A 27,472-nucleotide genomic window follows, 5' to 3' on the forward strand; every position below is an offset into this window, starting at 1 on the left:
ACATAAAGAAAACCCAAGAACTCTTGAAGGGAATTGAAGGGAGATCTTCAATCTTAAAGGTGAATCCGGCTTCTGAGATGGATCAATTGACTTTCTTCAAGTAATTCATTGCCTCCTCCTGCGTGCGTCCCCTCTAATCCTCCTCTCGTGTGTTTAAATAGGCTTTAGAATGCCTAAAAGCCCTCAAGAGTGGCCTTTTCCGAATAGGACTAAACTTGGGCTCGACAGAGACACGTCCGTGTGACACGCCTGTTTGCGATTGCTTCAAACCGTGTTCGAGTCTGTCGCCGCGTGATCTTTAACCAATTCTGCACTTCAATATAATTACCAGGAGTAAGCACTATAGCTCTGTTTCAATACTCGGTGCTTGATCGAACCAAGCCTCCGCTATTTCGTAATCCCCTCCGAATGGCTGTTCTCCCTGGTCGAAATAGGCGGTTCAATTCCTTCCCTTAAAACCGTACTTGAGAGTTTCCTACCTCATACGGCTCGACTGTCAATTCTTTTGGTATCCCATTTTGAACAGACATGGACGTGTGAACTACTCGTGTGAGGAAGTTCAGGCCGTGTTGATTTCCCATGTTGACCTATTTTCTCCGTTTTTTGCCCGTTTCTCACTCTTTTTACTCTCCTATGCTCTCCTACATATAAAACATAAAATTAAAAGATTAGAAACATCGAATTCACCAAATCTAAGGATAATTCATCCAAAAATATGCTAAACATGGGACAAAAATATATATAAATTACAGTTTATCAATGCCATAACTTAAAGTATTTCTAGTCACAAAATCCCGAGTTAGCTCATTGATAGTGTGGGGTAATCTCCGACGTCCTTACGATTTTTCTAGTTGGCTTTGCGATAATATAAAAAAGAGAGAAAAGAAAGGGAGTAAGCATAAAGCTTAGTAAGTTTGCATGTAAATAAATAACAACATTCTAAATGAATTATCAAGATAACTTGAACCTTTCGAACATGGACTTATCTTATGTGACACCCCTAATGTGACCCTAGTCGGAGAGTGGTTTCGGGACCACGAAACCGAGTCCCAAGAATAATTAGGTGTTATATTCTGTGCTTATTGTATGTGGAATTTGTATGCGTAAATATTTCGTGTCTTGATTTTTATTAATTAGGTGCAAATTTATAAGAAAGGACCCATGTGCTAGGACTTGAAAATGTGATAGGTGTATTTTAAGTGGCCTAATAATGCATGAAGTGAAATAAATGGAGTTGCATGTCAATTATCCCATTTCCTAAGGTGGATGGCGGCCATGACAAATTATGGGCAAGGGAAACATGTTCCCAACATGTTTTGCTAATGGATGATGTTAGAATGGTTATTATATTGGTGTTAGTAGGAAAAAAAATGGGTATGTGTGGTTGCCCCTCCCCATTGCCGTGTATTGAGCAAAGAAAAAGAAAAAAAAGAGAAGTTTGGTTCATCTTCCTCCTAGCTTAGCCGATCCTTCAAGAAGAAAAGGAAGACTTAGCATTCGGTCACTTGAGCTTGAACTAAGGTATGGAATCCATGTTAGTCTTTGAAATCTTTGCATATATGAAGCTAGTTACTAAGTCCTTTACTTGCTCATGTCAAAAAAATTTGAAGGTGGTAGTAATACAAGTGTTCGGCCATGGAGGATGTTTAAGGGAAATGGTTGTTGCCTTTATGATTTAAGGAATAATTAGAAATGGGTGAAAGAAACAAGTCCTTGTTCTTGATTCTTCTTGGCCGATTCTAGGGGAGAAAAAGAGAGCAACCATGTGGTTTCTAAGCCATAAATAAGGTGACCCATGTTAGAAATTGTAATTTTGAGGTGACTAGAACTTTCGGCCATAATGGTTATTGAGGATTAAGGTTATGTTTCATGCTAAACTTGATGAATCTTGGTGTATGGGTGCTTGAACTAAACGAATGATCAAGTAGATGCATAAATACAAAGTAAGAAGAATCGGCTATTATGTGTAATACTGTTGCCGAATATGAAAATGTTATACTTGAATAATTTATATGGTTGGAGTTGATAATATTAAAGGAAGGCTTAGATGTGTTTGTTTAAAGAAGGAATTGTTGAAGAATGTATGTGAACTTGTCCAACGTATTCGGCTTAGTACACATATGATGTGGAAATCTTGAAATTTATTGTTGATTTGGTGCAAGTATGACTAAGTATAATCGACCATATGAGTGCTTGATGATATATTATAAGTATTGAGCCACAATATGTAAAGCATTAACTAGTAAAATGCATGCTGTTTTTGTGTGGTGTTAAGTGTATAATTGGCCTCAAATTGGACATGTATGTTCGGCCTTAGGTAGCCGATTGATGGCCTTAGCTTTTCCTTGATGCTTGAATGAATTGTATTGAATTGCTTGATGTGGTATAAAATGTGCATGACCATTGTGTACTCAAGCTAAATGGTGGCCATATGACCATTTAAACTCCTTGTCATATTCGGCCATAAGCTAGCACAATGAGGTTTTAATAAATTGAATTTGTTTGAATTAGCTCAAGAGCTAAGAGGGCCACAATTGGACAAGGGGAAGGAAAAAGTGATCGAATAGCCGTAAAAGCCGTTCGACAACATCCGAGGTAAGTCCTCAAGAAGTGACCTTACTTGAATTATGTGGAATGAAATATGGATGTATTGATTATTGATTTATGTGTGTATGAGTATTCGAATGATACCCGGCTAAGTCCCAAGGCGATTATGCTAGTGATTATAATTGTGTTTGAGCCATAGTAACGAAAATGAAATATGTATGTCCAATGATTATTGATGTATGTGTGCATGAGAAATTGAATGATATCCTGCTAAGCCCCAAAGACAATTTTGTGGAAATTATATCCGGGTTAAAACCCAAGGCAATTGTGCTAGTGGCTACATCCGGCTAAGACCAAGGCATTCGTGCGACTCATTCTATCCGGCTAAGACCAAGGCATTTGTGCACGTGGTTATATCCGGTTATATTCAAAAATCTTGGGAGGTGAGTGTTGGTTGTGTAATAAATTCAATTAGTACGCTCGAAAAGCCCAAAGAATAAGGTACGTTTATATGTGCATTGGAAAGTCGACATGTTTGAGCAACATTCGCTCAATCGACTAACGAATTTCAGCTATTGAATTGGTTGATGCTTTGTGAAAGTATATAATGATGAAGTGTGAAGTAAGAATGGTTATGTGAATGTGTATTAATGAAATGATACATTTGGCTATGTGAATGTATTGCTTTAATTAAAGCTGATTATATTCCTTGAGACTTACTAAGCATAAAAATGCTTACCCCGTTGCTTTGGCTCTCAGTTTTCTAGATTTCGCTCGATAGCAATCGGGTTCGGGATCGTTAAAGTCGAAGTCATTCACACTATCAAGCCTCCATTTTGGTATAAATTTTTGGTTGAACTTGAAATGGCATGTATAGGACTACCCCTTGTTGATTTAAATATGTTGTGATGTATATGTGTACGGCCATGCGAAAATGGCTCGTAAAAGTGAAGTACGAACTTAGACTATTTGCGGTTTGTATATATATATATGGTGTCATGATGTGATTATGGATTGGAAAAAAATGGGAATGTTGGTCACATGATCAGCCATTGGTATGGTTAAAATGATCATATATGAACCTATGTATGGCAAGACTAGTTGGTTCATGGAGACTACAAAATAGGTAAGACCTACCTCAAAAAAAAAATTGATGCTGCCAGCTGCAGTGACGTGAATGTGAAAAATCACCAAAATTTGTAAGAATGGTATTAAATAGTGAATAAGCTATGTAAATGAACCTTGATGAGTCTATTTTCATATGGAAGAAACGAAATGGTCATAGGAGTTACATGTTAAGAGATATGAAAGCTATTGTGAGACAGGGCCAGAACGGTTTCTGGGTCCCCTGTCGCAACATTAAAAATTTACTATAAATTACCCAGAAAGAATTAGGAGTCATGCCTTATATGTACAGATTCCATTTTGAGTCTAGTTTCATTAGAAACAAATGGCACCAGTATTAAATCCCTGTACAGAGAGATATTCAAGTTATAACGCGAAGGTCGAGCAATCGATCCTCGTAACATGGGTGACTTTAACTAATAAACTGTACCAATTGGCCCGACCAAAATTCTAGAAATAAATCCATGGATGGATATATGAGTCTAAATTCAGGAAAATTTACGAAACCAGTTTCCGAGTTTTGAAACTCGAGATATGATTTTTAAGGCGACGGTGACGCAGTTTTCCAGCGACTAGAAATGTCAAATTGGTGGGCAAAACATGTGAACTTGGCTTGTTAACCCTCGTGTCCGACACCCATGATGGTCTCGGGTTCGGGTGTTACAATTTTATTGGTATCGAGCCACGGTTTAATCGATTCTAGGACTACCGTGATGTGTTTGGGGTCTAGCTATACATGCCATTAAATGATGAATCGATAGTGTGGTGATTTTTGACAATTTGACTTTGTGTTTGTTTATAGCAATGGATCCCGATCCCACCGAGCAATAGCCGATGATGTGGAGAGTGTGGCGCTGCTCCCGCGCAAGAAGGGACAATGGCCGGCGGCTCTCAACCTATGGCCAAGAATCCGAATGATGAGGCTAGGCAAGCCTTTTATAGTGTGATGAACGAATGGTTTAATCAATACATTCGAACTAACACTACTGTTCCACAACCTCCATTCCCGACAAATGCAACCCCAGACCTACAATACCTCCGTGATCGACCAAATAAGGTCAAGTAAGCCCCAATCGATAGGATTCAAAACATGGGGCCACTTGAATTTAAGGCTACGGATGATGATGATGCCGAAGCGAGCTGAATTTTGGTTGGATAACACTATCCGGTGCTCGATGAGCTATCCTGTACACCGATGAGTGCTTAAAGTGTACCATCTCCTTGCTACGTGAGTCCGCCTACTATTGGTGGAGTACTCGACTTCGTGGTACCTAGAGAGCAAGTGACTTGGGAATTCTTTCAAACCGAGTTCAAAAAAGTATATCATCGAGATTCATCGACCAAAAGCGAAGGGAATTCCTTGACCTTAAGCAAGGTTCTATGTCGATTCATCGACTACGAACGAAAATTTGTGAGGCTTAGCCAGACGCGAGAATGCATTTCGTCCAAGCCATTATGTGTAAACGCTTGAGGATGGGCTGAATGATGATATAAGGATGTTCGTTGGCATTCTCGAGATACGAGAGTTCGTAGTACTTGTTGAGCGAGCTTGTAAAGTCAAGAGCTTAGAAAGGAGAAATAAAAAGTCGATGTGGAACCGGAGAATTCGAAGAGGTCCTCGGAAAGTCTCTTCAACAAGCATCAAGAGATTTCGAGATGATGTGAGCCGGTCTAGAGGCGTGATCGGGCTTTTCTAGACGAGGACGCGATCGACCCTGTGACCACACGAGTCACTTCGATCGCCATGGTGGAAATGATCGTAGAGAGAGGCGGAGTGTCTACATTGTGGCAAATGGCATTCGGGAGCTATTGGTTTCGTGATCGCTCTCGCTATAAGTGTGGATCGGCCGACCACTTTATGAAGGATTGCCCGAGGATGCATGAAGAATGTAAGTCGAGTGGAAACCCGGTGCTACCATCGCCGAGGTAGGCCACCTAGAAATATGGGCAATGTCGATTGGCGGTCGAGAGGATCTAGAGATGCTACCATCGATCTGAGGCTCGTGCTCTGCTAGGACTTATGCCATCGCGCACGCGAGGATGCTTTGCCTCCGGATGTCATTACGGGTACTTTCACTTTTTTCAATACAAATGTGATTGCTTTGATTGACCTGGTTCTACTCATTCATATATATGTGAAACCTTAGCATCCAAGAAGACTTTGCCTATTGAGTCTCTCGAGTTTGTAATTCGGTATCAAACCCTTGGGTCATTACGTGCTTGTTAACAAAGTGTGCAAGAAAAGTCCCTAGTGTTCGAGGTTCTTGTTTTCCCATGACTTGATGCTTTTGCCGTTCGATGAATTGACGTTATTCTTGGTTTGGATTGGTTGACCATGCACGATGCGGTTGTAAACGCAAAAGCAAGACTATTGATTTGAGGTGCGCGAATAATGAGATAATTCGGGTTGAGTCTACGGACTTAAAGGGTTGCCACCGTAATATCGCAATGTTGGCCCGAAAATATGTAAGAAAATGGTGCGGCGTACCTTGCGTCGTGCTCGATGACAAGGAATCGAAAAAGAAACCCGAATCGTATCGCTGGTTTGTGAATACCGGATGTTTTCCCTAAAGAATTGCCGGGTTTACCACTGCTCGGAAATAGAATTTGGCATCGAATTGGTACCGGTACCACTCCAATTTCGATAGCTCAGATCGTATGGCACCAACGGAATTAAAGAAGTTGAAAGCTCGGTTGCAAGAATTGGTGGATAGAGGTTTTGCTCGCCTTGAGTTTTTCGCCTTGGGTGCGCCCGGTGTTGTTCGTGAAAAGAAGGATGGAACCATGCGGTTGTGCATCGACTATCGTCGACTTAATAAAGCGACGATAAAGAACAAATATCCGCTTACCACGTATCGATGACTTGTTCGATCAACTGAAGGAGCCTCGGTGTTCTCAAAATAGATTTGAGATCGGGCTATTATCAATTGCGAATCCGAGATTCGGACGTATCCAAGACGCCTTCGAACGAGATATGGTCACTATGAGTTCCTAGTGATGCCGTTTGGGCTCACTAATGCCCTCGCGGTATTTATGGATTTAATGAATCGGATCTTCGACCATATTTGGATCGATTCAGTAGTCGTGTTCATTGATGACATCTTGGTCTATTCAAAATGAGACCGAACATCTTGAACACTGCGGTTAGTCTTTGCAAATTTTACGGGATAAGCAATTATATGCTAAGTTCGCAAGTGTGAGTTACGGTTAAGAGAGGTTAGCTTCTTCGGTCATGTGGTATTCAGACGGTATTCGAGTGACCGAATAAAATTTCAGCCATACTTAATTGAAAGCCTCCAGAAATATTAATGAGGTTCGGAGCTTTTTGGGGCTTCTTGGTTATTACCGACGATTTGTAAAGGTTTCTCAACGATAGCCACGCCGATGACGGCTTACTCCAAAAGGATGTTAAGTTCGAATGGACGGAGAAATGTCGAAAAGTTTCGATCAATGAAAACTTATTTGATGAAGCCCCAATTCTAGTGCAACCCGAATCGGCAAAGAGTTTGTCATCTATCTTGACGCCTCCTCCTTGGGTTAGGTTGCGTATTGATGCAAGAAGGTCGAGTTGTGGCCTATCGTCGAGGCAATTAAAGCCACACGAGAAAAATTATCCGACCCATGATCTCGAATTAGTCGCCATCGTATTCGCCTTAAAGATTTGGCGACATTACTTATTTGGTGAGAAGTGCCATGTACTCGGATCACAAAGTCTCAAATATTTGATGACCCAAAGAGACTTAAATCTGCGACAAAGACGTTGGCTCGAATCATTAAAGGATTATGAGTGGTCATTGACTATCACCCGGAAAGGCGAATGTAGTTGCGGATGCCTTGAGTCGTAAATCATTATTCACTTTACGAGCGATGAATGTGCACTTGTCATTCGATCCGATAGTGTGTTAGTAGTGAATCGAAAGCCAAACCACTATTGATACACCAAATTCGAGAAGCTCGGAAAGTCGACGACGAGTTGGTCGCAAAAGCGGCCGAGTGTGTTCCGAACAAGGACTCGGAATTTCAAATCGATGATGACGATTGTTTGAGGTTCAAAAGTCGTCTGTGTGTTCCAAAGAATTTGGAACTCATTTCGATAATTCTGAATGAAACCCATTGTAGCCGAATGGCAATCCACCCGGGGAGTACGAAGATGTACAACGATTTGAAACGTCGGTTTTGGTGGCATGGTATGAAGCGAGACATCTCCGACTTTGTTTTGAGATGTTTAATATGTCAACAAGTGAAAGCGGAACATCAAGTGCCTTCAGGATTACTTCAGCCAATCACGATACCCGAGTGAAAATGGGATCGAGTCACAATGGACTTTGCATCCGGACTGCCATTGTCAGCAAGTAAGAAGGATGCGGTTTGGGTCGTGGTAGATCGATTGACTAAGTCTGCTCACTTTGTCCCCGTACGTACGGATTTTTCAATGGACAAATTAGCCGAATTGTACGTTTCTCAGATTGTGAGATTACACGGGGTGCCTATTTCCATCGTGTCGGATAGAGATCCGAGATTTACCTCGCGATTTTGGAAAAAGTTGCAAGAAGCTTTGGGTACCAAGTTGCATTTCAAAGACCGCCTTTCACCCCCAAACCGATGGTCAATCCGAGCGGATAATTCGAGATACTTGAGGATATGTTAAGATGTTGCGTCCTCGAGTTTAATGGTTCATGGGAGCGGTATTTGCCGTTGATTGAATTCGCTTACAACAACGACTTTCAATCAAGTATTAAGATGGCACCCTACGAGGCTTTGTACGGTCGTAAATACCGTACACCATTGTTTTGGACCGAGCTTGGTGAAAGCAAGATTTTCGGTGGATTTGATTAGAGATGCTTTGAACAGAAGTAAAAGTAATCCGTGAAAGTCGAAGATAGCCTCCGATCGTCGGTCGTGACGCGGACTGAAGCGTAAGGATATCGAGTATCGTGGGTGATAAAGTGTTTCTCAAGGTATCGCCTTGGAAAAAGATACTCGATTCGCCGTAAGGGCAAGTTGAGCCCGAGGTTCATTGGGCCATATGAGATATCCGAGCGAGTCGGTCCGGTGGCATATCGTTTGATTTTGCCCCGAACTCGAAAAGGTTCACGATGTCTTTCACGTTTCGATGCTTCGACGCTATAGATCGATCCATCGCACGTGATTAGTCCATCGAAATTGAAATTCAAGCTAATATGAGTTATGAGGAAGAACCGATTCGTATCCTATCACGAGAAGTGAAAGAGTTATAAACAAGCGGGTTCCGCTAGTGAAAGTGTTATGGCTCAAGCATGGGATAGAAGAAGCTACTTGGGAGACCGAGAACTCTATGAAAGAGCGATGTCCAAACCTATTTACCGGTAAGATTTTCGGGGACGAAAATCTCTTAAGTGGGGGAGACTTGTGACACCCTTAATGTGACCCTAGTCGGAGAGTGGTTTTGGGACCACGAAACCGAGTCCCAAGAATAATTAGATGTTATATTCTGTGCTTATTGTATGTGGAATTTGTATGCGTAAATATTTCGTGTCTTGATTTTTATTAATTAGGTGCAAATTTATAATAAAGGACCCATGTGCTAGGACTTGAAAATGTGATAGGTGTATTTTTAAGTGGCCTAATAATGCATGAAGTGAAATAAATGGAGTTGCATGTCAATTATCTCATTTCCTAAGGTGGATGGCCGGCCATGACAAATTATGGGCAAGGGGAAACATGTTCCCAACATGTTTTGCTAATGGATGATGTTAGAAGGGTTATTATATTGGTGTTAGTAGGAAAAAAAAAATGGATATGTGTGGTTGCCCCCTCCCCATTGCCGTGTATTGAGCAAAGAAAAAAGAAAAAAAAAAAGAGAAGTTTGGTTCATCTTCCTCCTAGCTTAGCCGATCCTTCAAGAAGAAAAGGGAAGACTTAGCATTCGGTCACTTGAGCTTGAACTAAGGTATGGAATCCATGTTAGTCTTTGAAATCTTTGCATATATGAAGCTAGTTACTAAGTCCTTTACTTGCTCATGTCAAAAAAATTTGAAGGTGGTAGTAATACAAGTGTTCGGCCATGGAGGATGTTTAAGGGAAATGGTTGTTGCCTTTATGATTTAAGGAATAATTAGAAATGGGTGAAAGAAACAAGTCCTTGTTCTTGATTCTTCTTGGCCAATTCTAGGGGAGAAAAAGAGAGCAACCATGTGGTTTCTAAGCCATAAATAAGGTGACCCATGTTAGAAATTGTAATTTTGAGGTGACTAGAACTTTCGGCCATAATGGTTATTGAGGATTAAGGTTATGTTTCATGCTAAACTTGATGAATCTTGGTGTATGGGTGCTTGAACTAAACGAATGATCAAGTAGATGCATAAATACAAAGTAAGAAGAATCGGCTATTATGTGTAATACTATTGCTTAATATGAAAATGTTATACTTGAATAATGTATATGGTTGGAGTTGATAATATGAAAGGAAGGCTTAGATGTGTTTGTTTAAAGAAGGAATTGTTGAAGAATGTATGTGAACTTGTCCAACGTATTCGGCTTAGTACACATATGATGTGGAAATCTTAAAATTTATTGTTGATTTGGTGCAAGTATGACTAAGTATAATCGGCCATATGAGTGCTTGATGATATATTATAAGTATTGAGCCACAATATGTAAAGCATTAACTAGTAAAATGCATGCTGTTTTTGTGTGGTGTTAAGTGTATAATTGGCCTCAAATTGGACATGTATGTTCGGCCTTAGGTAGCCGATTGATGGCCTTAGCTTTTCCTTGATGCTTTAATGAATTGTATTGAATTGCTTGATCTCGTATAAAATGTGCATGACCATTGTGTACTCAAGCTAAAGGGTGGCCATATGACCATTTAAACTCCTTGTCATATTCGGCCATAAGCTAGCACAATGAGGTTTTAATAAATTGAATTTGTTTGAATTAGCTCAAGAGCTAAGAGGGCCACAATTGGACAAGGGGAAGGAAAAAGTGATCGAATAGCCGTAAAAGCCGTTCGACAACATCCGAGGTAAGTCCTCAAGAAGTGACCTTACTTGAATTATGTGGAATGAAATATGGATGTATTGATTATTGATTTATGTGTGTATGAGTATTCGAATGATACCCGGGCTAAGTCCCGAAGGCGATTATGCTAGTGATTATAATTGTGTTTGAGCCATAGTAACGAAAATGAAATATGTATGTCCAATGATTATTGATGTATGTGTGCATGAGAAATTGAATGATATCCTGCTAAGCCTCAAGACAATTATGTTGAAATTATATCCGGGTTAAGACCAAGGCAATTGTGCTAGTGGCTACATCCGGCTAAGACCAAGGCATTCGTGCGACTCATTCTATCCGGGCTAAGACCAAGGCATTTGTGCACGTGGTTATATCCGGTTATATTCAAGAATCTTGGACTGGAGGTGAGTGTTGGTTGCTGTAATAAATTCAATTAGTACGCTCGAAAAGCCCAAAAAATAAGGTACGTTTATATGTGCATTGGAAAGTCGACATGTTTGAGCAACATTCGCTCAATCGACTAACGAATTTCAGCTATTGAATTGGTTGATGCTTTGTGAAAGCATATAATGATGAAGTGTGAAGTAAGAATGGTTATGTGAATATGTATTAATGAAATGATGTATTTGGCTATGTAAATGTATTGCTTTAATTAAAGCTGATTATATTCCTTGAGACTTACTAAGCATAAAAATGCTTACCCCGTTGCTTTGGCTCTCAGTTTTCTAGATTTCGCTCGATAGCAATCAGGTTCGGGATCGTTAAAGTCGAAGTCATCCACACTATCAAGCCTCCATTTTGGTATAAATTTTTGGTTGAACTTGAAATGGCATGTATAGGACTACCCCTTGTTGATTTAAATATGTTGTGATGTATATGTGTACGGCCATGCGAGAATGGCTCGTAAAAGTGAAGTACGAACTTAGACTATTTGCGGTTTGTATATATATATATGGTGTCATGATGTGATTATGGATTGGAAAAAAATGGGAATGTTGGTCACATGATCAGCCATTGGTATGGTTAAAATGATCATATATGAACCTATGTATGGCAAGACTAGTTGGTTCATTGAGACTACAAAATAGGTAAGACCTACCTCAAAAAAAACAGATGTTGCCAGCTCGATTGGCGTGAATGTGAAAAATCACCAAAATTTGTAGGAATGGTATTAAATAGTGAATAAGCTATGTAAATGAACCTTGATGAGTCTATTTTCATATGGAAGAAACGAAATGGTCATAGGAGTTACATGTTAAGAGATATGAAAGCTATTGTGAGACAGGGCCAGAACGGTTTCGGGTCCCCTGTCATAACTTTAAAATTTACTATAAATTATCTAGAAAGAATTAGGAGTCATGCCTTATATGTACAGATTCCATTTTGAGTCTAGTTTCATTAGAAACAAACGGCACCAGATTAAAGCCCTGTACAGAGAGATATTCAAGTTATAACGCGAAGGTCGAGCGATCGATCCTCGTAACATGGGTGATTTTAACTAATAAACTGTACTAATTGGCCCAACCAAAATTCTAGAAATAAATCCATGGATGGATATATGAGTCTAAATTGGGAAAATTTACTGAAACCAGTTTCCGAGTTTTGAAACTTGAGATATGATTTTTAAGGCGACGGTGACGCAGTTTTCCAGCCTGACTGGAAATGTCAAATTGGTGGGCAAAACATGTGAACTTGGCTTGTTAACCCCTCTTGTCCGACACCGGCGATGGTCTCGGATTCGGGGTGTTACATCTTACCTTCCCTTTGGTACACTCTTTAAATTTTCCGTTGAACTATTTGGAATATTAAGGATACACGGGTATCTTTCCTTTTTAAACTTACCATTGCCATGTCTTGACATGGTCTTAGTGGTATCCTTGCCTTATGAACTCACCATTGCCATGCCTTGGCATGGTTATACATGGGATCTTTGCCTTATCGTAGTTTATCAATGCCATGTCTTGACATGGTCTTACATGAATTCATTGTCTTATAAAACTTATCAATGCCATGCCTTGATATGGTCTTACTTGGTATCGTTAAACCCAATGTCATGACATTTGTATCCTACACATTCCTAAGGTTCAACCGGGATTTTTAAGTATTATTTCTCTGTCAATTCTTGCTTGAATCATCAAGAAATAAATTTACAAAATAAATATATAGATGCTGAAAAATAACATCATTAAATACAAATAATAAAACATTTCATTTATTTACTGCAAACTTACCTCGATACAAAATACGATCAAATATTTTGATTTAATCCTCAACATTTTTCTTTCCTCAATCTAACCCCGAATTTCATTCTTCTTGATCTATAATAGCAATTTAACTTATTTAATATTCACAATTATCAAAATAGTCCTTAACTCTAACTTTGAAAAAATTATGATTTTCCCTTAAGCTTTTGCATATTTACACTTTTGCCCCAAGGATCGGAAATGAAACTTTATCCCTAATTCTTATGTTTTATGACATGCTGATCATTTATTTACCTACGGCAACATCAAATTCTCACTCTAACATATAGTTATAATCATTAGGTATTTTTACCAATTACGTCATTTTACTCATTTTCGTTTAAAATCGCTTAGCTCAAGCCATTTAACATAATTTCAAGCTTCATATTCTACCATAAAACATCAAAATAAACACATTTCACTTATGGGTATTTTTTCAAATATGAACCCTAGGTTAAATTATTACTAGAATAAGCTAAATCAAGTTACTAGGACTTCAAAAACGTAAAGAACATTAAAAACGAGGCTTGGAATTACTTACTATGAAGCTTGGAAGCTTGACAAAACCCTAGCTATGAAGAACCCTTGAAAATTCGGCCTAATGAAGAAAATGGGTACATTTTACCATCTTTTTCCCTTTTATAATCTTTTAATTACCAAATAAATAAAATACCCATCATTAAAACTTTTGTTATTTTTATTTATGTATGTCCATTTTTGTCTATAAAAATCTAATGATCTAATTACCATTTAAGGACCTCTACTTCAATTATACTCTTCAATTTAATCCTTTAGCATCTAAAACTCATATTTATCAACTTTTGCAATTAAGCCCTAGTAGGTAAATTAAGCATGTTATCTATAAAATTTTCCATTGATACTCTAACACATGCATCTAACCACTCGGTAAATTATAAAAATTAATCAGAATAAACATTTCTATCTCAAATTCGTGGTTTCACAACCACTGTTCCGTTTTGGCCCTATTTTGAAATGTTACACAACCCTCATCAGTTAGAACTTTCGAGTAAAAAACTTGTTTGACTTGAGAATAAAATACATATGGCTCATCTATCAATTGTTGTCCAATGTGAATTAATCGAGAAAAGTTCACCATTGTAAAACCAAATTGATCTTTTTTAATTCTACGAGTAGTATTAACATCAGCCCAATCACATCGAAATAAGACAACCTTCCATTTGCCATAGTAATCCAACTCAATAATGTCAGTAAGAAATCTATAATACTCCACATTTCCCTTAACAGGATTATTGTCCCTAGCACTAACATAACTTATAATTGAATAATTAATAACTATTCCACATTTTTTAGTCCTCCTCAATCTTTCGTGAGATTTTGTATAAAACCTGAATCCATTGATGAGGAAGGCAGTATATCTTTTTACTACTCTATTTGGACCTTAGGAAAGCCATTTAACTTTGTCGTTGACGTCCTTTCCACTCCAAACCTATTGAATCAAAAGTAAATTGATTAATTATAAATGTTATACGAAAACATTATTATTTGTCAATGAAAGCTTCACTTGCATACTGTTTGCCCTAACCGTTCATGAAAAGATTCTGTGAATAACTTATGAATCTTTCGGTGTTGTAATCTTCGAGAGCATGAACAAGATCTCAAGACTTGTTTGTACTCAGTATGTTAAAAAGTGGATTACTTGGTTAAAAGATAAACAAATTAAAAAGATGAATATTTATCAAATTCTAAAACTTACTTCCGTAATGGTTCAATTGAATCGTAGTGAAAAAGAATATATCAATGTGCTTGTACCCAATATCTATCATCTAAGTGTGCAATTTCAACTTTATCAATTAATTCCCCATAACTTCGAAATAGATAAGTTTCGACTAAGTTATGATTAGTGAGCCTAACATTTCTACTTGGCCTATTCAGTCTTATTTCAACATCTTCTAAATATCTAGAGTAGAAAGTCATACACTCCTCTGTCAAGTAACCTTCAGCAACTGATCCTTTTGGATAATGCTTATTACGATAATAAGACTTCAATTTACATAGGAACCTAAACACGATATACAACATTATCAAAAGTTGTAACTAAAGGTATATTTATGAATGAATGCAAATTTTACAAATAAATTAGCACCTCTCTATAGGATACATCCACCGATAGAAAATCGATCCACCTAGTTTTGCTTCATGAGGGAGATGGATTAGCAAATGCACCATAATAGTGAAGAAGAAAGGTGGAAAGATCTTCTCCAAATTGCATAAAGTCAAGGTAGCTCAATCTTGTACTTTCTCAAGTTCTTCAACAATCAAGACCTTTCCACAAATAGCTTTCATTATATTAGATAGTTAAATTATACAAGACGTTACATTTTTTTACATACAACACCGTAAAGTAACTGGCAGTAAATCTTGCATCAAGATGTGATAATCATGTGATTTTAGAGAATATAGTCTTCGATCTTTAAGACTCACACATCGAGATATATTTGATGCATACACATCTGGGACCTTTATATCCTTCAACATTGTGCAGAATATTTCTTTTTCTTTCTTTGACATTGCAAAAATAGAAGGCGACAATCGAGATTTTCCATTTAGAAGTAATTAGGGATAAAGATCACGCTGAATTCCCATGTCAACTAGGTCAAGTTGACTCTGAAGATTGTCTTTTGATTTTCTATCGACATTCAAAATTGTCCCAATAATGTTCTCGTAATCATTCTTTTCAATATGCATGACATCGAGATTGTGTCACAAAATGTGATGCTCCCAATAAGGCAACTCAAAAAAAATACTTTTTTTTTCACAAGTCCGTCTCATTAGGATCATCCTCTTCATCAAATTCATCATTAATCTGCAACATCGCCAACATACGCCTCCCTCCGTCTTTTCTTTGTTTGCGTGTTGGGTGGTTGATTCATCTTCCCATAACTGAAATTGATATCTTATAACATGAACAAAATTTTAAATCCAATGGTCTATTCAAGAGCATCTCTAACGTCTTCAATACCATCAAATAGAGTCCTTTAAAATCTTAACCTATGATTTCCATCTAACCACCGACGATACCCTATATAAGAGAACTTCTTCCTATTATATAACTACTTTGAACATGTTTGCGCCGCACAACAAGGACAAGCATAACGTCCTTTACTACCCTAACTAGATAAATTGGCATAAACCGAGAAATCATTAATAGTCTATAATAAAGCTAGACGTAAATAAAAGTTCTTTCTCAAGACATCATATGTTTCAACACCCGCCCATAATTGTTTCAATTCTTCAATAACTGGTTGCATATAAATGTCAATATCATTTTCGGGACCTTTCTCTTCAGGGATAATCATAGATAAGATAAAAGGAAATTGCTTCATGCAAATTCACGAAGGCAAATTGTAAGGAACAAGCACTATAAGTCAAGTACTATACAAAGTACTCATGATTTTAAAAGGATTAAATTCATCAGATGCTACCTCAAGCCTCACATTCCGAAGGTTGCTTGCAAAGCTTGAAAATTTACTGTCAAATGATTTCCAAACTAAAGAATCTACAGGATGCCTTAATAATCCATCATCAATTCATTGATCATGACGCCACTTCATAAACTCTGCTGTCTTTAACGACATGAAAAGCTTTTGAAGTCTTAGTATTAGTGGAAAATATCGCAAAATCTTTATTGGCTTCTTTCTTCACTATGCCTTACTTTCATCCTCATTCACATCTTTTGTATTCCTATTCATCCAACGAGATTTACCACAAACATGACAAGATTGTTGATTTTTCCAATCACCCCAATACAACATGCAGTCATTTGAGAAACTATGAATTTTGTCATATCCAAGGCCTAAATCTTTTATTAGTTTCTTCATATCTTTACATGAATAAGGAATTTTTACAAACAGAAACATATCTCTCAAAAACTCTAACAGCAGTGTAAAGAGTTTTCAATCCACCCTCCAAAACATTTTAAGTGAAAAAGACAAATGCAGAAGGACAATTTTGAAAATTTTGATCCCTTATAAAGTTCTTCATTGATTTCATTAAGTAACTTGTAGAACTTCGTCGCTCCTCCATTTGACTCTTTATTAGGTACACTTTTTCCCATTTCTGTTAACGCATTTCTACTAATATCACAATCATCGAATGCAATAATTTCAGGTGGAAACGATTGCAAACCATGACTGTGCATATTAAATGCATCCCGCAACATACCTTACATGTCAACTTCTCTAACAAACTGATGGTAAGCATTATGAGGATAAGCTGGGTTAATCGTTGAAGAGGCTCTACGAGGTGTACACTCTCCATTGAAAATCTATTTTTTATATTCCCAAATAAAGCCATCAACAATTAGATGTTCATAGACAACTTCACAAATATGCCAATTAATGTTTGCATACTTCTTACACGGGCAAAGAATTATATTCTCTTTGCTTGCATTTTGAAATGCAAAATTTAGAAAAGTTTGTATTCCATTTCGATAGTCGTTGCTTACCATTGACAAATTCATCCAACTCTTATCCATTTCGTAATTCTTGAAGTCTAAAATTGACAATAAATTACGATTACTTAAGTGTTCTAAATTAATTTAAATCATGTCATTGTACTAAAATAGATAATACATATCAAGTATCAAGTATCTAATGGGTGTAAACTAATTCGTAAGTTGTTTATTTATAAGTATAATTAAGAGTAGGGAAAAACAATATATATTTATGTAAGTTATGTAAGTTATAATCCAAAGTTATGTAAGTTATGATCCAAAGTTACAATGTGATATATATTTATGTATTATGTAAGTTACGTAAGTTATGGTCCAAAAGTTTTTTTTATTCTTTAAATGTTTATGTAAGTTATGATTATCGTCTTTAAATTTAAACTTAAATTTTAACCCTTTAATAATTCTCTTTTAATGTTCTAAATTTGTGTTTTTTTATCAATTTTATGTTTACTATACTTAAAAAGACAAAATTAACAAATTAATAATTATATGTTAATAAAGTTAATATTTGTTAATTTTTCATCTATTATGAGTTAATATTTAAATTAAATTTCCATGAACTTTTTAACTTTATACTACACATTAAAATCAATCAATTTATTTTTATGATAATATTTATGAAAAATATTAAAATAATTTTAACATTAAAATAAATATTATTTTCCTTTAAAATTTTATTTTAATTAAATAATATTTATTTCTATGATAAATATTATATTATGTTTTATTTTTGAAATTCAAACTTTAAACTATATACTTTAAAGGATAAATAAAAATATTATTTAAATTAAACTTTCTATGAAAATTTTAACTTTAAAACTAAATATAAAAATTAATGAATTTAAATTTAGAATTTAAAATAATAAATTAATAACATAATTAAAATCCAAAAGTTAGAACTCAAGTTATCTTTAATTCTAAAATAAAAATAAAAATTTAGAATTAAAACTAAAATAAATAATAAAAATTAGATTAAATATAAAGATATCAATAAAGTGAGATATTATAATGAGTAATATACTACTCTTTTAATGTCCAATAAGACACATTTCCACAACCTATCAGTAATATATATACTAATTGGCCAACCAAGAAAATCGCAAGATAATTAACAACAAATTTAGCTAACTTCCATTTCCAAGACCTAAAATGTTCATATATCATATGCAAAATGTTGTCCCTCTACCATTCGACTATACAAGTACCAAAAGAATCTACTAGAATATATAAAATCATAAAGATAGAAAGAAAGCAAACAATTGAATATTAAAAAGAAATAGCAATAAGTACCAAAAGTAAGCTAAATCCTTGTACTACCAAAATTTGAGGCAATGCCGTTGCAAAGTTTTCAGCAATAAGTGTACAATATAAGTGCTCCTGCATACATTAATGCTGTTAAACAAGACCCCCAAATAAAAATCAATAATAAAGTAGATTCAAACAATTCTAAAATGACAAAAAAAAAATAGCAGCAATATTAATCTTCTTCAAACCTATAAAGTAACTTATTTTCAGAGCAATACGGATAAATAGATGCTAGTTCCTATAAAGTAACTTTCCAAATCCCATCGCAAAGCTAAAACAAGAAACTCATCATCATCGCAAAGCTCAACCTATTTCAAATAGGGTAAATGCTATGTTTATATAGGGTAAATGCTAAGTATAAACATAGGGTAAGGGGTGAAAACAAATATTAGTTGGCATGATGTAGCAAAAGATTTATATATGCATATGAGGATTGCTTATTTTTTAAAATTTTGATAAAAGAGTACTAAAACAAAAGAGATAGTTCCTTTATTAAATCAATTCATCATTATCAAAATTTATAAAATGAGTTGGAATAATTACACAAATATTAGAGCACACAGCTACTCACAGCATTTATTTCTGGATTAGCTGTTACAATCTGCTTTTCAGCTGGCAGAGTTTTATTCTGTTTGAACTCCGCATCACCTGCAAGCAAAAGCCAAATATGGATCAACATGCAATTGAAATAAGATATATTCCCCCTGCTCCACGCACCTAAATCTCCAGTCAAAACAAAACATTTAAACTGGGATCTAGAAGGTACCAATAGCCCTGGCCAAGTTTAAACTTCCATTGATACGTCCCACCAGGGATTTAAATAGCAATCCGATATCGGTATAGCAGCTGTTATATAGCGGTAGCAGCGTCATCCGAAATCGCTATTGCTAAAAATAGTGGTGTAAAGTGGAGTTACACCGATAGTGATGGATCGCGGCCGCAATTTAACAGGTAACGGCCAACTGCGGTAATAACGGGCGCTATTCCCGTTATTTTCTGTTACAGTAAATAAATAAATAAAATTCATCTCCTCTCTTAAAAAAAATCAACAGAAACACAATAAAACGAAAGAGAATATATTCCCATACCTGCAAAATCAAAGAGTTTTCAATCAAAAAAAAGTATAAAAAAAAAGTCCAAATAAACAGAAAAAAGCAATCAAAAGCAATCAAAAGATTCAAAACTCAAAAGCAATCATATTTCGGTTTACAGTTTAGAGACCGTAAATTCCAAAGACCAAATGGCAAAAAAAATATCAACACCGGATCGGAGGAATTTATCAAACAAAATCCAAGTAAGTACCTGAAATTTTGTCTTGATTCTTGCTTGCATGTCTTGAATCTGCATTCTGCAGTGCAAATGCCAAATATGTTCTTTACTTCTTTAGACTATGGATTTAAGAACAGAGGGGTTTCGCTATTTAAATCCCTGGTTGGGGTTTAAAGCATGTATACGAGTGAAAGGCTGAAAGCACGTTTAAAGCATGGCCACTCACCTTAGCCCAAAGAGCCATCTCCAGTCTCCACAACATCTATACCAAGTTACCAACAATTTTGGGGAGACAACCAAATGCTTCTTTACAGACGTTTAAAATGCAGAATAAAATGCGATTCCTACAAAAATATTGAAAAAAGAACATAGAAAAATCAATAACTATAACATCCGGTTGTAAAAAGAAAATTAAGAAATGAATATAAGAATTGGGTTTTTTCAAAACCAAAAGGAAAGGACCATAAAAGGGGGAAAAGAGCTACCCATGGGTGTTTGAATAAAAAATAGGGTTTGTTTACACGGCAAAGGGAAATATCTCAGCTATTTTGACTTTTGACCATATCTTTATTTATAATTTCAAGTTTCTTCAAACTCTATTATTTGATTAATATATTGGTTGATGTCATTAATTTTTTTAAAAATAAAATTAATGAGACTTTACATTATATTTTTGTTTCAAGTTTTTATCTTCAGCCATATTCTTATCCATTCAATTCAGTTCAACTATATTATTTTTAAATTTTATTTTATTTTTCATTGAAATTGAGTTTAATTATCTATGAATTGTAATTATCCATGAATTATAATGTTAATTTGTTATATATATATATATATATATATATATAGGATTTTCTTTTTCTTTTTGAAGAATATATTTAGGATTTTAATGATCGGACAATTGACCATTACACTTTAATTAGAAATCTAGGATACTTTTTAATTAATTAGGTGTATTAATTAATACAAAGAGGGTTGGGCTAATCGAGGTGTAGTTAACTTAATTTGAGAAGAAAAGAAAAAACGTGATAATCTATGTATTCGATTAATTTAACAATAATTTATTTAATACATGTATGTTCTATATACGTATACTTAAATTATATCCAACGTGGCAAAGGTACATTTCAAATTAGATGAGAAGGAATATGAACAGCTTTTTTGAATAATTCTTTTTTTATCATATTGTTATTGTTAAGAGAATATTTAAAACTATCTATAGTTCTTCTCGACTTTTAAATGCGAGAATAATGCATTTCAGCATATTTAAACTTATATACTTCTGCATTGACAATAATATTCATATCAGTTGAACTTAGACTCAATCGACTTCTTTCTTGAATAATTAAAGATAAATAAATTGTATTTTTTAATATCTCTAGTATATGTTCAAGAGATTCTACATGTATATGTGTATATATTTGGTTTAACGTGTTTGTTCAAACATGTCTTAAAAGTCATGTCGAAAACAAAGAATAACTCTAAAATCAACTTAGATAAATGGTTGTTTAAGTTTATTTAAGCATTGACAATCATATGTCCAATTCGTTATGGATATTATTTTTAATAATAATAATAAATTATTAATGGTTGCTCCTTGGTTCCATGCATGTCAGTTTATGCATTTGGTGCCGCCTTTCTATGTTTAATTACAGCGCATGCAGATATGTATGTAATGAATTTAAACTAAGCTTTAACTCAAATTTCCAAGGATTTTATTTGAATTGGAAAATGAAGGAAAAACACTTGTAATTACGCGGTTGAGGATGGGGCTGGCGACCGAACCGAATAGGTGCATTCATATTTTTATTTCAAAAAAAAATAATCACTAGAAAATTATAGATTAATAAGGAATTGTTTGGAGAGATTTCACTAAAATGAAAATTACTTTGACGATAATCATATTATTATATTTGTTAATATGAAAGCTTCAATCTTATCATATTTATAATTTTACTTTATATGTTATTTTTAATTAATGTTGTAATTATAATTTATAATGATAATTATTTATTATTATTTTAAAATTTCATAACTTTCATTACTCGGGGTTTGTTTAGGGTTACACACAAAATTAATAAAAATTATAACCTCTATTGCTTGGGGTTTGCTTAAGGTTATTACACACAAAATTAATGAAAAAATTATAGCCTCCATCATTTATGACTTGTATTATAAAAGGTAAAAAATCAAGAAAAAATAGTTCATTGTGTTTTTCTTTATCAAATCCGATAAATGACTTCAATTCAACATTAGATAAATCTCTACTGATTTTAGTTTGCATAATATGAAAATTTTGAATTTTTAATTTTGATCCAATTTGAATTTAAATTTTATTAAGATGGAACGAAAACAAACTATTTGTAACACCCCTAACCCGTATCCATCGTCAGATTGGGATTATAAGGTATTACTTGAACAAAATATCTTTTTGTTTAAAAAAAATAAATATACATGCACACACTTGGACTAACTTTTAAACCAAACAATTTATTAATATCACATAGCCGATTGAAACTTAGACACATTCTAGTATAATATTAAAACATATAAATTTTATAAGTCAATATCTAAAATTATATTACACAAAAGTACACACCGAATATACCTCATATAATAACATGCATTTATATTTATTAGTGCTTAACATTTTATATCACAAAACACATCGTTATTTAATATATAACCAAACACATTATCATAAACCATTTCCTCATATACATAAGATTTATATAAGTAAATATTGAATCGTAGATTTATCATACCCACTCCACATAGATTTATCTTATATCCGAATCTATAGTATATGATTATGTAACTTTCAAACAATCTCACATTACCATTTATACTTCATAAGGGTATGTCCTTAACTACTAACATATATATATATATATATATATATATTTAAAAGCATGAATCACCCATACCAAGCCGTGAACATGTTAAAACAAACATATACATGTTCGGATATAACTAAACTACTTTCAATGCCATATCACATATAACACATTAACCAATACAACAATCGAAATTCAAATAATCCATTCAATATGCAAAACAAAAATCGAATCAACCCACTTCACATATTCAAAATCATTAAACAAATTTGACACTCATAATAAATATCAAATATACCACTCCCCCATAACACATTGCCAATTAACCACAAAGAGCTTAATCATAATCCAACAAAATCGAATTTAAGTATGAAAGTTAAGCCATTTTCTCATGGCCTTTATGTACAATACTATCAAAACAACAAAATCTACCAAAATGCTATCCTATACATGCCATAATGTTAACTTAGAATTAACTAAGAAGGGATACCAAAACGTTGCAGGCAGGTGTGATGACTTCGAGGATGGTCCCGAGCATGAAACGGATCAAAAAGAAATCTAAATAAGAGACAAGCAAACACACCAAATGAGTTTTCAACCCAGTAAGTCGTAAGCCATGTAATGCAAACAATTAACTGAATATGTCCATCTAGAAACTAGAAAGTTCCATAGATTATCGAAATTATCAATTCAACTACTAGTCAAGTCATACTATTAACTCAAAGTATCATATAACCGGATACCTTAATTCCTTCCTACAATATTAAACAACGATGAAATAGATGCATTCATGTACCTATGTTTCAATTTTCATGTCTCCAATTTCTTATTCGGGCAATAGTTTTTGCCCTTCATTTAGTTCCTGCATTTATTTTATCAACAACCAATTTCGCACACGTAGTGCTCAAGCAAGGAAATTCGCACCCATAGTGCCATGTTAACCCGCACACATAGTGCCTTAGTAATTCACATACATATTGACATTCAAATCTCCACACATAGTGCCATATAAATCCGCACATATAGTGCCATACAAATTCGCACACATAGTGCCTTAGTAATTCACATACATATTGACATTCAAATCCACACACATAGTGCCATATAAATCCGCACATATAGTGCCATACAAATTCGCACACATAGTGCCTTAGTAATTCACATACATATTGACATTCAAATCTGCACACATAGTGCCATACAAATTCATACACATAGTGCCATTCAAATTAGCACACATAGTGCCAAAGTCATTTCGTTTAAACAAAGTGATTTATTTAATTAACTAAGTATAATCGGTCACATGCCTTTCAATCAAAAGAATACATGAACGAGAGAAATTTCTTCACGATATGCATACACCAATTATGTATAGAATAACCAAGCTTAGTTGCTTATAGACTTACTTTGTGTTGGATGAAACGGTTCCAATTGGCTACTCGATATTCTTTGCTTTGCCCTTGCTTGATTCCCCTCATTTGGGTTCTTGAGCTAAAATAAATAAATTAACTAATTTAATCACCTTGCTAGTTATTTATATCCCATAATATTAATGATTTTTTATCACAAGAACCACACGGTAAAATGTGATCTTTCTACCTTATGTTTTTAAGCTATTCGGCTATTGACCACTTAGGATCACGTTACTATTAATAATCCAATCATTACTTCAAATAAACACACATATATATTTTTGTACATACGGCAACCACCCTTGCTAATTTCTCACATATATAATTTAATGATTTCCACTACATCTTACAACCGTCATTGTTCAAGACATTAGAACTGCAACAAATGTTTATCTAATGCCTCAAAGCCGAATATATTATCACTATCAAAATAGCAATTACTCACCATTTGTCATTTAACACATAGTTTCATCTCATGAACACTTTGACCGAATTTTTCTAAACTAGCATAAGCTTCACATCTATTCATAACATCATCTAAATTCACATATATCCATTTATCTAGCTCCTTTTTCACCTTTCTACTATTTCTATCTAAAACATCAAAAACACCATCCTCGTAGCATTCATCCAATTTAACCGTATGCTCATTTTGTCACCTAATTAAGTAAAATATCAACATATGGGTTATAATAAAACATGGACTACTAACTATATTTTTATTTAATTTAATGGAATTAACATGAAACCCTACCTTAATCAACCCTTAGGATGGCCGAATGTCCTTAAGAGTTTCCCTCCTATTTCATTTAAGTTACGGCTTGCAAGAGGAAGAAGATGAATACTCTCTCTCTCCTTTCTTCTTTTATTCATCTTTTCCTATTAATTCATTTTTTTATTTAGATTATTTTAACCATTTGCCAACATAAAATTATAATAAATTTAACTTAGTGGGAGAAACATCATTACTTGGCCGGCCATTAATGAATTTTGGGCATTTTGACATGCAAACCCAAGTTTTCCCACTTTGCAATTATTTAATCCTTACAATTTACCTATCATATTTTCTAAGATTCTCAACTAAGTCCTTTCAAGTAAAATTCACATTCATAAGACTAAATTAAAACATCAAATTTTCACACATGCACTATCACACATAGAAGATATGCAAATAAATTTTAAATAAATTTTATGACTCGGTTTTGGGGTCCCGAGACCACATTCCGACTAGGGTCAAATTAGGACTGTCACAACTCTCCCCCATTTAAAAATTTTCGTCCTCGAAAATCTTACCAGCGAATAAATTCGGATAACGTTCTTTCATAGAGTCTTCGAGCTCCCAAGTAGCCTCTTCTACTCTATGTTTGACCCATAATACTTTTACTAAAGAAATCTTTTTATTCCGCAATTCTTTCACTTCTTGAGCTAAGATACGGATCGGTTCTTCTTCATAGCTCAAATCCGATTGAACCTCAACTTCAGATAAACCAACCACATGTGAAGGATCCGATCTATACCGTCTAAGCATCGATACGTGGAACACATTATGAATCTTTGCGAGTTCAGGTGGCAGAACCAATCTATAAGCAACCGGCCCTATCCGTTCTGCTATCTCGTACGGTCCAATAAATCTTGGGCTCAATTTGCCCTTACGGCCAAATCGGAGTAACTTTTTCCAGGGTGAGACTTTCAAAAATACTTTGTCACCAATTTGATACTCAATATCTTTGCGTTTCAAATCTGCATATGATTTCTGACGATCCGATGCTGCCTTCAAACTATCACTAATCACTTTCACTTTTTCTTTAGCTTCTCTGATCAAATCAACCCCGTATATCTTATTTTCACAGAGTTCGGTCCAATACAATGATGTGCGGCATTTGCGACCGTATAAAGCCTCGTATGGTGCCATCTTGATACTTGATTGGAAGCTATGGTTGTATGCGAATTCAATCAAAGGTAAATATTGTTCCCACGAACCACTGAACTCGAGAATGCAACATCTCAACATATCTTCGAGTATCTGAATGATTCGTTCAGATTGACCATCTATCTGGGGATGGAAAGCAGTGCTAAAATGTAGCTTAGTACCCAACGCTTCATGCAATTTTCTCCAGAATCGGGATGTAAATCTGGGGTCTCTATCAGAAACAATAGAAGTAGGTACTCCATGTAGTCGAACAATTTGAGAAACATATAATTCTGCCAATCTATCGAGTGAAAAAATTGTACGAACAGGGATAAAATGAGCAGACTTCGTCAATCTATCAACAATAACCCAGATTAAGTCTTTCTTGCTCTGTGTCAACGGTAAACCAGATACAAAGTCCATCATTACTCGATCCTATTTCCACTCAGGGGTATCATGATCGGCTGTAATAATCCCGAAGGCACCTGATGCTCCGCTTTCACTTGTTGACATATCAAACATTTAAAAACAAAGTCGGAAATGTCTCTTTTCATACCATGCCACCAATATTGTCTTTTTAGATCGTTGTACATTTTCATGCTACCAGGATGGACCGACATTCGGCTACAATGGGCCTCACTCAAAATCATCGAAGTAAGTTCTGAATTTCTCAGAACACAAAATCGACCTCTGAATCTTAAACAATCATTGTCATCAATCTGAAACTCTGAACCCATATTAGAATCACATTGAGCTCGTTTAGCAACCAATTCCTCATAGATTTTCTGTGCTTCACAAATTTGCCGTATTAATACTGGTTCTGCTTTTAATTTCGCTACCAGCACATCATCAGTGTAAATAGACAGATATACATTCATTGCTCGAAGAGCAAACAGAGATTTTTGACTTAGGGCATCAGCCACCATATTTGCCTTACCTGGATGATAATCAATGACAACTTCGTAATCTTTTAATAATTCAAGCCACTGTCGTTGTCTTAGATTCAAGTATCTTTGAGTCATTAAATATTTTAGGCTTTTATGATCAGTATAAACATGGCATTTCTCTCCAAACAGGTAATGAAGCCAAATTTTAAGAGCAAACACAATCGCAGCTAGTTCGATATCATGAGTTGGATAATTTTTCTCGTGAAGCTTTAGTTGTCTCGAAGCATATGCAACAACTCTACCTTCCTGCATCAGCACACAACTCAAATCGTTCAATGAAGCATCACTGTAGACTACGAACTCTTTACCAGACTCTGGCTGAACTAACACAGGAGCCTTCGTCAAAAGGGTTTTCAGCTGGTCGAAACTTGTCTGACACTTCTCTGA

At 35.1% G+C, this 27,472-nt stretch overlaps 1 protein-coding gene across 9 annotated transcripts; it reads right to left on the reverse strand.

Moving 5' to 3' along the window:
• Positions 1 to 418: 418 nt before the first annotated feature.
• LOC108484356 (probable protein phosphatase 2C 11) lies at positions 419 to 20,561 on the reverse strand. 9 transcript variants are annotated; one of them, XM_053030107.1, is made up of 7 exons: positions 20,466 to 20,561; positions 20,207 to 20,324; positions 20,014 to 20,059; positions 19,478 to 19,799; positions 19,283 to 19,359; positions 18,697 to 18,783; positions 14,031 to 14,382 (listed from the first exon to the last, which is right to left on the reverse strand). In XM_053030107.1, exons 4-7 carry the CDS (start codon positions 19,581 to 19,583, stop codon positions 14,335 to 14,337), a joined length of 318 nt encoding a protein of 105 aa, XP_052886067.1. In that variant the 5' UTR covers positions 19,584 to 19,799; positions 20,014 to 20,059; positions 20,207 to 20,324; positions 20,466 to 20,561; the 3' UTR covers positions 14,031 to 14,334. The 9 variants fall into 9 exon arrangements, with proteins under 9 accessions (XP_052886073.1, XP_052886072.1, XP_052886067.1 ...); XM_053030108.1 differs by having other exon boundaries at positions 20,443 to 20,477; XM_053030113.1 differs by lacking the exons at positions 14,031 to 14,382; positions 20,466 to 20,561 and adding an exon at positions 419 to 641 and having other exon boundaries at positions 18,724 to 18,783; positions 20,207 to 20,457.
• Positions 20,562 to 27,472: the final 6,911 nt, after the last annotated feature.

The sequence above is a fragment of the Gossypium arboreum genome, chromosome 6 (assembly GCF_025698485.1).
Source record: "Gossypium arboreum isolate Shixiya-1 chromosome 6, ASM2569848v2, whole genome shotgun sequence".
NCBI classification, from domain to species: Eukaryota; Viridiplantae; Streptophyta; class Magnoliopsida; order Malvales; family Malvaceae; genus Gossypium; species Gossypium arboreum.

Bases quoted from the DNA above. Each gene is read 5' to 3' on its own strand.
- LOC108484356 (XM_053030107.1), bottom strand. From the start codon at position 19,583: ATGACGCTGCTACCGCTATATAACAGCTGCTATACCGATATCGGATTG. The intron at 19,360-19,477 runs GTACCTTCTAGA...TTTTGCTTGCAG, and splicing joins AAACTTGGCCAGGGCTATTG to GTGATGCGGAGTTCAAACAG. The intron at 18,784-19,282 runs GTGAGTAGCTGT...TAATGTATGCAG, and splicing joins CTAATCCAGAAATAAATGCT to GAGCACTTATATTGTACACT.